Source organism: Tinamus guttatus, unplaced genomic scaffold (assembly GCF_059628265.1).
Source record: "Tinamus guttatus ecotype Peru unplaced genomic scaffold, ASM5962826v1 Tinamus_guttatus_pri_ptg000472l, whole genome shotgun sequence".
NCBI lineage: Eukaryota > Metazoa > Chordata > Aves > Tinamiformes > Tinamidae > Tinamus > Tinamus guttatus.
Genome location: NW_028289006.1, coordinates 3,090,072 through 3,106,416, shown reverse-complemented (window position 1 = coordinate 3,106,416; position 16,345 = coordinate 3,090,072). Strand labels below are relative to the sequence as shown.

The window sequence follows — 16,345 nt, the reverse complement described above, 5'->3', positions numbered from 1 at the left end:
GAAAATGCTTTTTTTTTCCTGAGGTGAAAAAAAAAAGACAATAAATAAGGAGAGTTGCCCTGGGGCTGTTCTGTGGATGCTTTTCTATTTTGATGGATAAGTATTTTTTCAGAAGGCAAGGTATTGTGCTGTGGATTTCTCCATCAGTTTCTCCACTTCGTAGCCTTTGTTTTGAACACTTGTTATCAAACACATAGTCTTAAATTTCAATCAAGTCAGAGGGAAACATCTTCTTAATGTCATATTTATTGTTGGGTGCCCAAGTAAAGTTTGTGTAAGTTGTATTACCGCTAGTGAGAGGGATTTGCTAGCTCTTCTTGTTTTTGCTACTGTTTTGCATTAATGTCTAGCTCTGTATTTTAGGGGAGTTACAGAAGTAAGAATCCCATAAGAACCCACGGGGCAGAAAACCATAGACACCTGCTTTATGAGTGCTGGGCTTCCTGGGAAGTATGGTATAAATACCAGCCTCTGGATCTGGTGAGGTAAGATCTTCCCACTTTTAAAATGCCACATGATATGTGCTTAGGGCAGATGTTGTCCTGTCATTTTATCTTTCCTCTGAAAAAAACATAAGGAGCTCAGGTAATTCCTATAGTCCTTACAAACTGTGGGGCGGGAGAAGCCTGTTTTATTCATTCCTGCCACTACATTCAAAGTAATATCTGTGAAGGAGCTTGCTGGAAGAGCTGGAAAGAAAGTGAAAGAAGTTTCCTTCTTGAGTTTCCTGAAAGCAAAACTCCTAATTGAAGTGTTGTAGGATAATTAGGAGTGAAAAAGGTGAAAAAAGAAATCTGTAGAGGCTGGGGAGACATGGCTGAATCCCCATCCCCTGGGGAGCGCTTTTTCTTCCTCAGAGCATGGCTTTGATTGATTAAAAAAAGAACAGGCTCTCATTTGTTTTGTTTTGTTTTGCTTTCTTCCAAAAAGCAACCATAAGATTAGTCTCTGATGAAGTTTAATGATGCTTACAGACACTGAGCTTGCTTCTGGGTGGAAGGTTGATGTCTCTTCTGTGCTGTATCCCTCAAACTCAGGACAGCCACATCACCACAGTCTGCATTTGTTTTCAACTTGGAAATAGTTTGAAAGGAAGAAACACAGAAAGCTAAGACTTGACTCTGAATTACTATTGCCCTTTTAAATCAGGGTTTTCAAATGGGCTTATACACTCTAGTAGAGGATTATGTATTTTTTTATGCTTATCTAGAGAGTCAGATCCCTTTGGTAAAACTGGTATTGGGCTTTAGTGGCTTTTTTCTGCTTGAAGAGAAGGATATGAAGCTGCAAGAACCCATAAATAAAATCTTAAAATGTACTGGAATCATTAAAGAGATTGATATGCTGGCCATTTGCAAGTATCATACAGTTTGTGCAATTGGTCCAGTCCATGAATTTCCCCTTTTATAAGTTCTGTAACTGATAGAAATTTTTGCTTTTATTGATTTTGAAAACTGTTTCTAAGTAGAAAGTTGTGCAGAGGATCCCCCAGAGACAGAAAATGTTAATGTTTAAAGCTGCATAAAACCCATCCATTTCATGAAGCATAAGATGTTCAATTTCATGGAAAAAATAATCACAGAGAAATATAGCAGGAGAGCTTTACTGAGTAATATATTTTTTAAAATGCTTTAGAAAACAAAATAATGTATTTTTTCCTCATAAATGAATTGTGAGAACTTTTCATGTCTTTCTGAGCACATTGGCCTGGATAAAATGTGGAAGTTTTGTCAAATTACAGAAACTGATGATTTAATGAGGAGAGAGCAGTTATACTGAAATCATTTATTTTTAATTTCCCTGGTAAACAATAAGATATTGATGTCAGAATATAAAATATTTTTATCTGTAAAGGTGTTAAGTCATTTTGGCATTGCTTTCTTCTGACTGATGGTCAAGGCTGCTGTTCTTTATCTTTGTCTTGCTGAGTCGTTGAGTCAATGTCTGGATTTTTGTTTAATTGTCACACCTGTGAATGTGGGTTGGTAGGCATCCAAAAGATCATTTAGGTATGTGCATAAATGGTAACAGAATGAACAGGGTTAAAAAACATGATTGTATTGGACTTTGGCAGAGTCCCAACTTGAGTAGTTTGAGTGTGGTATTTGAGGTTTGCAGGATCTTTAAGCTTCTCGGGAGACAGTGACCCGCAGAGATTTTTCCACAGCTATGTTAAAAGGGCAGATAAGCAGTCAAAGTAGCGGTCACCCTAACTGCGATCACAGGTGTCCTGCAGTGGTTTGGAGCAGGTATCCATGTGAAAGGGAAAGGAGCAGGGAGCCCCGTGAGGCTCCCACCACGAGTGGTGTGAGTCACAGTGCTGGTCAGACTTGGAGCGCGTCAGAGCTGCAGCCCCAGCCCAGCTTGGACTCACCACTGACTGCAGTGAAGTCACCAAAGTAATGAGGAGGGGAGAGGAGGGGAAATGCCTTTTTCTTCTCACTTCACAGGTGGTAAATCCCTTGCAATTCCTTAGCTCCTACCAAGTCTTTCTTGTCTGCTGCCACTCTCAGGAGCTCACATGTCTAGTGAGCTGGATTTTTCTTCTTGAAGAGTGGCAACACCAGCAAGACTTGTTTGTTTCACTTGGGAGTATCTCCACATGTGTACCTCAAGAAGAAGCTTTTTTCTTACCAGTTCTGCAGCTGGAGCAACTTCTCTGTTTCTTTTCCCGAACCGGCAAGTGTTTGGGGTGGGCTTGAAGGGATTAGCATTGCTATCTGTACAAAAAGTGTGGATGAGTGTTAATTCTTCCTCAGATATATGACCAGAACTCACAGCTTGCAGCTAACATTCCTGTTATTAAATGCTATAGAGAGGCTGAGCAATAAATTACTCATATAGAATAAAATGACCCCCTCATTAGTAGATTTAATATTTCTACCACAAAGTCAAACTGCACTAGTGGTGATGGAAATTGTTTTTGCTTTGATGCTGTCTTATTCTTCTCTTAGCTGTTAAAATGGAAGTCTTAAATCTTTACTGCTGTCAATACAGTGCCTTCCACATTTCATTTAATCTTATCAGCTGGCCGTTAAGGAGCTAGTAGTCACTAGAAATAAACAACAGAAAGCCATTTGAAGGGAATTTTGTGATTCTGCATTCACACTGCATTGAAAGGCATAGCAGTATGTAGGTGCATATTTGGCACAGTTGCAAAGGCAACATTATAATCAACAGATGTGGATCCATGATTTTAATTACACTTCTGTTGCAATTTAGAGCCCATAGTTATTTTACAGCAATAATTTAAGATCCCTTGAATTGGTAGTAATCGTAATTTAAGTTTGCTTGAACTGATAGCAACTGGAAAGAGATAGGACTTTTTATATTGATATGCTCTAGGATGTTGTAAATCAATGGGAGCAATTCCAGTGGTTCCTGAGAACTTTGAATCACCTCCTTCATGCACCTCATAGTGTTCTGTACACAATCTCTTTCTCCTGGAGTCCAGGAGTTGTTCCTATTGCTCCTTGTGTGTCTCACAGGACCAAAACAGGGTGTGAAAAATGTATTTATGATGTGATTGTAAAAATTTTTAAGTGAACCTTTAAGTAAAACTAATGCATAAGTAACTTGTATTTTACTTTGCGTTTATCTTAAATGACTTGATTGTGAGCTCTAAATTCCCCTTTGATCTTCTGTCAAACCTTCTTTCCTCTTCCTGTTCTTCCTAACATGACAGAAAGCTTTATGTGTCCAAGACATCTGCTGGAAAGCTTTGGCTGTTTTACACCTTGCTTCTGTGGAGTGATAAGTTTTTGCATTCTGGCTTGCGCTCTGATCTGAAAAAGAATTAATGAATATAGATAAGCTCTTGGCTTAGGTCCAAATCTATCTCTAGCCCTTCCATTCATCCTGAACCCTCAAAAACAATATAATAAACAATATAATGAACCCTCAAAAACAATATAATAAATGTCTTATAGTTTAAGACATTTCAAAAATGTGCCTTACTGCTAAAGAGTGAGATTAAATTTTGTCTCTATTCAAGTTAGTGGCATTTCTGCCATTAGAATGTGGTGGGAGGAGAAATAGTACACAGGTAGGTGGTATTGAAGGTCTAATATGCATGCCACCAGAAAACTGAATTTTATGGAGATTTATTTCTTTGTATTTATACTAGTGACAGAGTATATGAAGACAGAAGAGATGGTTTATTCTATTATATGCCTCAGGGTTTTTCAAGTCTTTGCTTTAGAAGTTTTATGTATAGAAAAAAATCTGCAAGAAAACCACAAAAGATGCAAAGTATAATTTTTCAATTTTGCTATTAACAATCTGGCAAATTAGATGATAATGAATTAGCAAAATTAACAGAAATGCAAATGTTAGGAGCAGAATGATAACAGGTGAAATGTAATGGAAGTTATGTGCAGATATACACCCTAGAAAAAAATCCCTGCAATGCTTCACATTTATTAATGTGTTCTTGAGAAACTATCAGTATTTGAGTAAGAGAACAGCCATCATTATGGGTTGTTCCATGAAATTTCCATCCAATATACAGTGATAGATAAGAACCAAAGAGCTTTTCCTTGTGTTTAGTTCAACTTGAAAGAGGGGAGTGGCAAAAATATGTCTTAAGAAGTCAGCTTCGTCTTCTGGGATGAGGAGGTTACAGAATTACTCAACTATGGATCACAATAAGCATGGAACTGTTCAGAATATGGTACCTGGTCAGGTCTCCAAAGACCATTTTATTGCCACAATGTGTTTTTCTATGTACTCGGTTGGGTGATTGTTTTTCTGAGCAGAGGCTTACAGAATAAATATTCTAACTACTGGATCAGAATAAATGAAATATAAACCTGGTCCTGATGCCAAAGAGAACAGTACAGCCTGTGGAATAACACTTGTGAAGTGAAGGTAAATAGTGGAAGATATTGTATGCATCTAAGCCAATATATATCCAAGTAATGACAATACTTATTTTTAGTTTATAAAACCAGGCTCACAGGTGACCTCAGATGCTTTTTCCTTACATTGCAGGGATTTTTTCCTGCTCCCCATAGTGTCTACTCTACCTTATGCATGGACTGAGCTTTGCTTGGGTCTTAGAGTAAGATGAAGCTTTTTACTTGATCTTGAGACCATAAAAGTGTGGTTTTTTACAAATACTAGATGGAAATGCTGAATGGCACAGGAAATTAAGTATGTTAAGAATGGTCTTCAGCTAATGACTTGGAATCATTCGTACTCAAATATAGGGAACAATATAAAAAGAGATAAATATTGATGAATGTTAGATTTACTTCACTACTTCGAACTATGTACATGGAGAAAAATAGATTCATAAATACTCAGTGCAAGTAATCCCATAAAATGTGAGTTTTCTATTTCACTGCGAGAGGCACCATTTGACATCTTGTGTTACAGCCGATCACTAGACCAAAGGGTTCACTAAGGTCTTTTTACAACCAGACCTGCTGCCCTTGCCAGAATTGAGCGTGTTACTGTTAGCTTTCTACCTTTTACCCAGAAAATCTGGTTCTCTCTTGAGTGACAGAAGAATGAAAACAACATGACAAAATTTGTCTTCCCAAACTTTGGCTTCCCAGTAAACTTGTATGATAATAACCAGTGTAGGTCACTCACTTCACCCTGTAAAGCATGAGTTCAATAGAGAAAGATATTGCTGAGATTGGAAATTCTTGACAAATTCTTGGAAATTCATGATTCATGTCCATTCCAGACCAACTATTTCTTTTTCTTCTCCATTTCCACCAGCCCTAGAGTTCATCATGGTCTTCTCCTTCTCACTGGAAAAGTTTGACCAAGAATATTTTCTGGTAACATGAAAGTAGCTGTGCCAACTGACTTCTGTCTTTGTCCCCGGGGAATTCAGAAGTTTCATCATTAGCATAAATATGGGTTCTCAAATTCACCTGGCTGCTAACTTTAAATTGATTTTAAAGTCTCGGAAGTACAGTATCATCATCTGGTCTCATTCCTCAAAACTAATCTTCCAAATAATATCTTAAAATCTTAATTAAAGCTGTCATGATTGCATATTAGTTCGTAAAGCAACCAAATCTCATGATCAGCCTACTATGCCCAAGATTATCAAACACCAGGCAGTGCATGTAGCCTGCTCCTATGCTGATGCAAGGGGTTCTGTACATTTAATGTATTCTTCAATGCATAAATCAAGGTGTGGTGGTGTTTGGGAAGAAGAAAAGTGCTAGCAAATATGTAGCAAATACGAAATCCTTAGTCATTTTGTTGTTGGTTAATAAGGAATACATCTGACAAATCAGTATTAAATCGTAGTATTTTCCTTAAGTCAGTAAAGATAATGCATAAAGAGCTTTGTTCTACCCTACTTTTACTTTTCACCTATGTTAAAATCATGGGATTAATTTTCCTGGAAATCTGCTGAGAAAGAAATAAGAAAATGGAAATAAACTGGATTGGAAAATAATGTCTGGTTCATTAACGTCTTAAAAATAATTTGGACCTGAGTCATTTTTTCTGTTATATCCATTTTACACAAAAGTGCCCATACCGATTTCGGTACAATTACTTGAGAAATACAGTTACACAGCCAAAAGACAAAGCAAGCCATTTGTTATCAATGCATAAAGAAGCTTTTTTAAAAAAATGTATTCAGTGTTTTCTCTCTTAGATCTCCACAAACCTCTGTGAACTGTGAAATGTGAATTTTTAAGTTTATTACAAAAATGAGGCACATGCCTCAGTGTGGATTTAGAAGCCTAATTGTGGGGCTTTTGCTTTAGGAAATTCTAGCTCTGCTCTTTCATTCACTCTTCAGATAAGATAACTTTTTTTGTTTTTTTTTGTTTTTGTTTTTGTTTTTGCTATTAACCAACATGGTAAAGCAGGTTTGTTCTAATTAGCGGGTAACTTTGCTGTGTTGTATTTTAAAACAGGCGGTACTTTGGTGAGAAAATTGGGCTCTACTTTGCCTGGTTAGGCTGGTATACAGGGATGCTCTTCCCAGCTGCCTTCATTGGATTGTTTGTCTTTTTGTATGGAGTCACCACCTTGAACCACTGCCAAGTCAGGTAACGTGAGCACTCTGGTTAGAGGTTATTATAAATATTTTAAAAACTCTTTGCATGAATTGTTAATTGTTTCATTTTGAATTGTCAAATGAATACTTGGGAAGAGCCAGTGCTTTGCTGTCATAAGGTACCCTGTTTTTAGCATCCCTGAACTGGGGTGGGATGCATCTTTTCTTGCCCAGCTTTGGTCAGTGCTGATGCTAGCCACTCAGCATGAAATAGGAAAACAGAAATGAGTAGAAAGGGGTCCTACCTTACTCTCTTACAAGGCTGGAGAAAAGTGTGGAAGTTTCATTCTCTTCAAGGTCATTCCAAAAGTCCCTCCACAGAGAGGCATTTTCACATGAAGAACTCCCTGGACCTTCTCCCGAGTGCTACATCTCTGCATCTTCCACACCTCACATGTTGCCTGAGGGCACCCGCAAGAATGAGTCAATGTTATCTAAATGAGCACTCATCCTCACCCTCCTCCTACAGAAGGTCATTTCTGATTCACCAAGAAGCTGAAAATGATTTTTTTAAAAAAAGCTTCTGCTAAGTTGGCTGTAGTTACGTTGGCTCTAAAGAACTGTTCTCTACAGCCAGGATCCCCAGTTTGTAAACTCTGAGGGAGTTGGCAAATATCCATTACACACATGGTTATAAGCATCTTGCCTTGAGTTACAGAAAGAAGAAATACTGTTTGATACAGTATTGTTTGAAACATAAGCAACTGAGAAAGTTATTTGTCAATTTTAAGACTGTGGTGCATCAAACTATTAACATGTATCTTCTTATTTTCAGTAAAGAAGTCTGTCAAGCTACAGATATCATAATGTGTCCTATATGTGATAAATACTGCCCATTCATGAGGTTGTCAGACAGCTGCATTTATGCAAAGGTATGTTTTAAAATACGCAAATAGAAATGCCTTCCTGCTAACAGCATTCTGTTAGTCTTTTCCATTGGCCTCTAGTGAGCTTGGGTAGATAAAAATCTTTAAAGGCGAGATTAAGTTCAACCTATATTACCATCCGTGGTCTTGTTTGAGCTGCAGAATACCTGGATGCAATTTGGATTAGTGGATTCAGCAGCCTCAGAAGTCATGTGCCAGAGGCATGTGCTTATCATTAGCCTTTATCTTCTCTATGCTCCTCAGAAGGAACACTTTGGGTTTGAAGTAAACCCAAAGTTTGAACTGCTCATGCTTCCAGAGGTCACTCCCAGACCAGACTGGGGGCTTTTCAGCTGATTCAGAGCTCTGACTTTGGCAGGTGCACATCATACAGCAAGAGAGGGATTTCGACCCTCAGGATTATCAGCCCAGCTGTGCTTTGCATCATGCTAAATTTATTTGGTAAAAACAGGAAATAAAACCTTATTATCATAAATTGATCAGCTTGATCATGTCTTTCTTAGGTAACCCATCTTTTTGACAATGGAGCTACTGTCTTTTTTGCTGTTTTCATGGCAGTGTGGGGTAAGTTTTTCTTTTGCTAAGCGTAATTCCAGCGTGTTTTCCTTAAAGCCTGCTTGTGATACAGCATAGGCATATTGTAAACTCCATGCACTGAGGTGCATAGTATAGGTATTGATTCTTTTCTCTTTCTGCAGAAAGAAGATGGAAGTGGCTAGAATCTGATTTTTTTAATTATTTTAATTTTTAAAATGTAAATCAGTGTCTATAAAATGTAAGCAGTGTCTATACAGATAGTTATATGTTGTTGTTTTTAAGTGTTTATAGATCTGTTGGCACTTTACTCAGCCAATAGGCTTTGTCTCAGTTTAAAGAAGCTCAGTTCAGTGTGTGCACTTAGACAAATTAATGCACTATTTTTCCTTGATTTCAGAAAGGCAGTGAAGCCTTCTCTGATGAAATAAATGGGGGATTTATTTGAATGGCAAATTGATTCCAGAGTGATCTAACTGTTGCCATAGAGGTTGAATTTTGCCTTTAGGACTGGTTCTATTTCTGGCTCAGCTGTTTTTCCTACTGTGATCTTGCAGGTAGAATTGAAGGCAAGAGGGAACAGTCATTTGTGGCAGTACATGAAGCTTTTCAAACATGCCTTGAGCATGCTCTTAGCTGCTACCATGCTGTCCTGAGAAAAGATTATTGTCACACATCTTGGAGGATGCCTCAAGGAGGTACCTCAAAAATAATATCTATCCCACAACTCTGGGAGATTAAGCCATCCCAATTTAGTCATTTTTCTCTATTTCTTATTCAATTTCACACACCTCAAACTCCTTTGGAAAGGTGGCCAAGTAATTCTCATAATCTCTATTCCAAATAGTGATTCTTTGTTGAGCCAAAGAGGTATCCAAGGTCCAGTGTCAGAGTTCTCGGGAGACCCATAGGAAAACCTAACAGTCCGTCTGGACTCCTGTCTCCAAAATTATGTTTTCATCTTACTTAGATAATTAGTTCAGTTCATATTTTGGTCAACTCTGTCTATCCTGTTTCATGATTTATTTGAGTTATTAACATATCACAAACTAAATTAAGTAAAAAATCAACAGGCTGTAAATATTGGATGTTTCTCTGCTATTTTTGGCATCGTTTTAGACCTACACCAGTTTTGAGCATCACCAACAATTTCAAAGTCACTCCCTTCAAGTTTTTGTTATATGTATACTTAGCTTTTCAACCTCTTTCTCTGTGCAAGCACTGAAGCTGAGAATTTCCAAGACAGCTAGGAAAATTAATTACTAATGAAAGTGTTGAAAGTTTGTGCTGCTGCAGCAATGTGTGAGGTTGTGGAGGTATTTTCATTACAGCTGGAGCTGGAGTAACATTAGAACGAGGGAAACCACACTTCCCAGAGACTTTCAAGTACTATATTTATGATTTAGCTTACCTCCTGTCTGAAGTGGATTTTCAGTCTGCAGTAAGCCTAGTGACAGCTGCAAGTATTACTGTCACTTTAGTAAATCATAGGAGAAGAGAGGAAACAGTGATAGCTTTTTGATTGTGGAAATGTTTTTCATATTGGCATGAAGAAACTTGAAAGTGGATGACAAATTCCAGCTTTCTAAATGATCCTGTCTGAGAGACAGTAATATATAAAATAATGACAGCAGAATTTAAAAAAAAAAAAAAAGAGAGAGAGAGAATGAGAGCAAAAAGGCAGATAGAATTGTATTTTCTCTTTAGCCTGAGCATAGTCACAGTCTGTTACCTAAAATACCTTCTTCACTGTCTTCAGATCCATTTATGAACACCCACCTTGAGATAGAAGTCTTATATGTTTGGTTGGGGTTTCCAAAAGACAGGCAGGTCAGCCCAGCGTTCCATGCAGAAGTACTGTGTATATTGGGTTTCTTCCTCTTCCTCTGCAGATATCTCCAGCTGATAAACAAAGTGGACTAGTGGCTTCTTTTTAAATAGGAATAAAATGCTTATTCCAATAATAAGGCTGCTGTGGTTAGGGTATGAAACGGAATTACCACTACAGGTACCATTAAAATATCAACGTGGGCATCTTAATTTCTTGATTTGTTGAGCTTGATGAAAATATAAGTCCAGTTTGTAGGAAAAAATCTCACTCTTTTTGCTGTCTAAGTTGGATTCTTACCAAAGGCAGAAAGCAAGAGCAAGATGTTCATTACAAATAAGAAATTTCTCAGAAAAAAAAATCTAGCTATGCTTGATCCTGAGTTGATTCTAATCATACTGTTGTAAAGCCAGATGAAAATACAGCATTTGCTTTGCCAGTTGAAATAACAGGGAAACCTAGTCCAAAGATGTTATAGTCTAGATGTTGCCTGAAGCTCAGTAGCAAAGTTCTGTCAAGCTCCAACAGGATGTATCGCTCAGCCATTAACCATTTCTAATGCTCTGCTAGAGAAACAGTGAACTGTTTGTTTCTTTGCCTCCTTCTTTCTTTTTATTATCCTGTATGTCTTTGGGGCACAAAAGAAGTCCATTTTGTAATTTCTTTTTGTCTGCCTAGAAGCACATTTTATTTGATAAGGCTTTGCTGAAAGGCAAAGCTGTGCAAGTGAAAACGCCTACCTTTAAATTTTTTTAAAAAAGAGATAAGAAATACCAACATAAAACATTTTTCTAACTATATCAGTTGGTCTATTAAAAGATATTATTCACCTACCAAACTTGTCTCTAGCATAAAGCATTTGTATTGATCTGCTCTCTGAGGAGGCAGAATTTAAGGCAGTTCTGTAGCAGCATTCCTAGTATAATAGACTATACTCTAGAAAAGGAAAAGAGATACATTAAATAGTGTTCTAGATACAGTGAGGATTCCTGAGAGAAGGCTAGGATTTAGCTATTTGCTGAGACAAGCTATTTACATTACCACAACTTAGTCCAAAAGCATTTGAGGAAATGACATTAAGAAAGATGTTCATACAAATGGATGCTTAGGAGTAAATAGCGAAGCTGAGTTACAAAAGAGGTCAAGCATAATTTATACTAAAAATTAGCAGAAGGTCTGAGAGTTAAAACCTATGACAAATTCAAAAATTCCAAGCAGGATTTTTGGAGAACTCTTGGCATCTGGAGTGAATGCTTCAATTGGAAATGCTCTAACAGGAGCACTGAGAATACAACTGAATTGTGTTATGCTCTCATAGTAAAGCTAATAGGTGTATGAGGCACTAGTGATCGCTTGACTAGAAAGGGAGAAATTTCAAAATGCAATACTTTTAAAAGTCCTCAGTAGTACAGTAAATCAATCAAAGATGGTTATATATAGCACATTTCAAAATATGCACCAAGGGAAAAGTGCATACTGACCTCAATAGAGGGAGAAAAATGTGCTGCAATAAAAGCTGAAACAGAGCTGTGCAGATCTCCTATTTGGTACTTAATGTTTTGAAAAGAGCTTTGAAAACCAAATTGATGAACTGAGCATACCAAATCTGACAGATGCTAAATATACCACGTGTAATATGCATAGACTCCTCCTCCAGGTACATGAAAAACAAGAATCAAGAAGTCCTGTTCATCGTAGACACATCTGAGAGATTCATGACTCTCAGATATGCAAAATAAACAGTGATGTGGGATCTGGAAATAGATTAAGGAACTATCCCCTTAAACATGTGTTTCACATCTTATGTCTTCTGCTTCAGAGGTTTGCTTTTGAAGAATATCTTAGTTGTGTTGGCTAATACATTAAAATATAATAATTCTTACTGGATAAAAACTCACTTTTACCAAATTTAAGGAAGTGTTTAATATCACATTATTAGCAGTGCACAGCAGTAGAGTCGGTAGTCTATTAAGAAGATGTCTTTAGTACTGGATGAGGGACATAATGTCAGTCTATTGTGGCACTGTTTGATTTGATATTATCCTAGTTCATGAGCAGAATTCTGTGTTCTCTGTGGTCATCATCCTGCTATATTTGCTTGTGTTTGCTGTATTTGACTCAGCAATATAGGCAAGAGCCAAACCTCATCATGGGAGAGGAAGCCCTTCTATTAAATTGAATTAGTTTAAGGAAGCTTCTACATTTTTTTAAGATAACGTATTTTAAAAAAATAAATAGTCTCAGGATTAGTCTCTAGAATAGTGATGCATAATTGTATGATTAAATGCTTCCTTAATCATTCCTTCCATCATAAAATGAAATCACAGTCGTACACAGGAATACTATAGTATCACAAATATATCTGTGCTGTACTTCAGAGTGTCATAATTAATGCCAAAGCATATGCGTACCGTCCTGTATGGTAAGAGAAATATTTAGGGTTAGCAAGGTATAAGAGAAAAGCTCCAACTTCTTCAGTAGCCATCTGTAGATTTCCATGTTCACTGGAAATTTTCTTCTTCCGGCTTCCAGTGCTTATGTATTTTAAATGGTGTTCAGAAAAGGAAAGTTACCTACTTTATCTACACTGTCCCCACAAAACCCTTAGCATCATCAGAAATCTGCCATTTTTAGCTGTGATGACTCACAGGAACAATTCATTCTTTGAGACTCTTCCCTTGGTTCATTTGAAATTAAATGTTTTCCTTTAAGACTAAATGAAATCTCTGCAGTTTCAGTCATGCTTGACACAAGCAAAGCAATCCTTAGAAAGCAATACCTTTTCAAGGCAGTTTTCATCATCAGCATGATTTACTGTTCAAAGAAGCCCTTTTATGCAAAGAAATGAAAAATAATGTAACAACTTCATTCACAATTTCTGTGATAGTAGTTAATATTTTCATGACTTAAAAACAATTTTGTATTTTTTCTTTTTGCTACAGCAACTGTTTTTCTGGAGTTTTGGAAAAGAAGGCGAGCAGTAATTGCTTATGACTGGGACTTGATAGACTGGGAAGAAGAGGAGGTTTGTATAGAAAAATTTTCTTCCTAATCTTTAATACAAAATAATTTGGTTAAAAATGTAAGCTTTTTTTTGGGGGGAGGGGGGTGGTATTTTAAATTCATTTCTCAAATCTTCAGGAGCAAAGAAATTCAGATGATTCATCAGGACTGTGAAGAAACTTTCCCCAGGACAAACTATGTTCTGTTTTTATGTCTATGTAAATCCAAAAGAATTTCTTAGTGCTTGTCATTTTGGGAAGATTGTTCTGAGGGGTAAAAAAAAAAAAAAAGTACATTGTAGAGGGAGGTTACCAAACTTGTGTGTGCTGTTGGAGAAAAAACTTCACAAGGCTTGCACCATTTTCTAAACTTTCGGGTACTGATTACCTCCCAGTTGCAACAAGGTGTAAGTTCTGTGAAAACAGTGAGAGAGATAACCAGCTGGCTTGATCAAAGGACTTAATTTGTCCCCTCTTATTAGAGCAAATCTCCAGTGCTGGAAACTAAAAGTTGAAAAATAGCTTTAGGCTTTCTTCTGCTGAGGTTACCAGAAGAAGGGAAGAACATGGAGCTGGAAGCAGGGGTCTAGGTGGAACCAGCAGATTCTATTATGCAAAAGAAAAGCAAGATTCAAGAGTAGGTAGGGCAGGAAAAGTGCTTCTCCAAGTGGGATTTGGACATAGTGGTGTCTGCAGAGGCTGCTTTTTTTTTTTTTTTTTGGTTTTTTTTTTCTCATATTTATTTATTTATTTTTGTAGCAACCAGAGCATCACTTTGTTCATGCACTGTTAAGTCTTGGAAGTGCTTCATCACTTCTGTCAGAGTATATAGAGAGTACTCTAGGACTGCTTTATCTCTCCTGGGATTAGCAGTCTGCTCTGTCCAGTGCTAAAAAGTCTCAGGGATGGCACACTGAGATCGTCCTGCTTGAGCTTCAGTGATCTGATGTTTCCTACAGAATCTTTCCTAGCTGTACTCTACATAAATGTTATCTGTCTGTTTTTTAGGAGGAAATACGTCCCCAGTTTGAAGCCAAGTACTCCAAGAAAGAGCGAATGAACCCCATATCTGGGAAGCCAGAGCCTTACCAAGCGTTTGCAGACAAATGCAGCAGACTCATTGTTTCTGCATCTGGAATATTTTTTATGGTTTGAGGACTTTTATTTATTTACCAGTTGTATAAATGCAAAATGGTGTTATGTCTGCTGAGAGAGCATGGAGATAGTGGATATGATTTCCTGAAAATTAAATAAGTTCTAGTATGTTTAGTGCAGGCTAAAAATCTCTACACGGCAAGTATCCTTAGTTGCAGTAAAGTCCCATATTAGTGGAAGAGCAGTGCTATCCCATTTAGGCACCCGCTTCTGGTGACTGATTTCTTTAGGCTTCCTGTGTAGACAGTGCAGAGTGATGAAGAGATGCTGTGGAGGAGGCAGTTGTCCTTCTTTCCTTCAACTGAAAATCTGAAAACATGTTTACTTGACACCTAGATGCCTTACTGTACTTAAATCCTATGTATAAAGTCCACAGGAAAACAGAAACTCAGTTGTAACTTAAAATCCAACGTAACATGTATAAATGAAAAAAAAAAAAGTCTTTATCTATACAGATAATTTAACCAAGTTTCTCAAAACAAGCATGAGATCTTAGGATTTATCTCCCATGTCTTATAGGTATACACAAGAATATTAAGATGATTTACATTATTTATGCACCTATATGGATTTTATGCAAAACTTTTCATGTACATCATAGCATGTATTTTTTTCCATACAATCTCCTGTTTGTTATTTGTTGCCCTAGTTTTAAACCATAAAATACAGCATGAAACTTGACTTCCAATTTCCAGCTTTCAACTTTCAACACTGAAGTACCCAGTGACTTGTCATGTTCTAAAAGTTAAAACTGCAAAAATAATTTGAAATTCTCTAAGTATTAAATGTAGGATTCTGTTACGTAATATTTCCTGAAGCAGCTGAAAAATTCTGAAATTGATATATGAAGTCCAAACTAGGATTTTTTATATTTTTATAGATAATTGTATCTCTAATTTGCAGTTAACAACAGAGTTAACAACACAGCTCTTTTTGCTGAAATTATTTTAAAAAATGATTAAGATGGTTTAAATCACTCTTATTTTTACTCTTTAGAATAACATATGTAGTAGAAGTAATGCTTTTCCTTGAAGCTGATGTTACTTATACTTGTTATTGATGCTATTAATATCATACTGTAGTCATGACACAAGTCTCAGATACAAGAGGATTGAAATTTTTCCTTCCCCTTCACACACTTTATGTTCTTGCAAAGTCAAGTGCTTCTCAGCCTCTTAATCTAGACTACCACACAAACTAGAGAAGCTTTACAGGTGTTGTAGTCCAAAGTAGTACATAGGCATGAAGGTGCATGGTCACCAGAGCCTTATAACTTTTAATACTGGCTCCTGGAGTGGGATACAATCAGGTTAACAGGAGCATTTGCACTCTGTAAGGAATCCAGAGGATCTAATAAACTAAGTAATCCATTTTTCCTTAAATTTATTAGCATCCCCAGGTAGAATCGTTGCAGAACAAAAGCAAGAAACAGCTTGTGGGGGGTAGCTTGCCAGGGTACTTGTTGAAGCAGTGCTTGCAAAAGGAGACATTTTTTCCCTATAAGTGCAAAGTACACCAAAGAAAAACATCTATCCCAAATGTGACTTGACTAGAACATCAGCTTGAAGCTAGCTTCTGCACATCATTGAGAAATACATGTGTAAGGAAAATATCCAACTTCCAGATCTGGCAGTGCTGTTTCCTATGCTAATGCTAAGGAAGAGTTACATTTTGGGGGGAACATTTAAATATTACCCTAATATGGTATTAGAAATACTTTACATTTTAGATGTATATACTTTGTAAATACTTCCTGTGTGTGTATATACTTGTATATACAAAGTATTTTATAGAAAATGAGAAAAAGATTGAAATATTCATGTTAAAACTTCTGTCTGTAATCCAAAAAAATGATTTTTTCAAACATTTCACTTCAGTGTTTTGAGAAGTAAACTCCCATTCA

General features: G+C 36.8%; 1 protein-coding gene across 1 annotated transcript in view; it reads left to right on the top strand.

Annotated features, from left to right (window-relative positions):
• Nucleotides 1-16,345, top strand: part of ANO4 (anoctamin 4) — a 106,155-nt gene that overhangs the window by 65,888 nt on the left and 23,922 nt on the right. The window contains exons 10-15 of the mRNA XM_088532880.1: nt 364-485; nt 6,894-7,028; nt 7,812-7,908; nt 8,427-8,487; nt 13,228-13,310; nt 14,296-14,436. Coding sequence (XP_088389006.1) covers nt 364-485; nt 6,894-7,028; nt 7,812-7,908; nt 8,427-8,487; nt 13,228-13,310; nt 14,296-14,436 — 639 coding nt within the window. The remainder of the gene's footprint in view (nt 1-363; nt 486-6,893; nt 7,029-7,811; nt 7,909-8,426; nt 8,488-13,227; nt 13,311-14,295; nt 14,437-16,345) is intronic.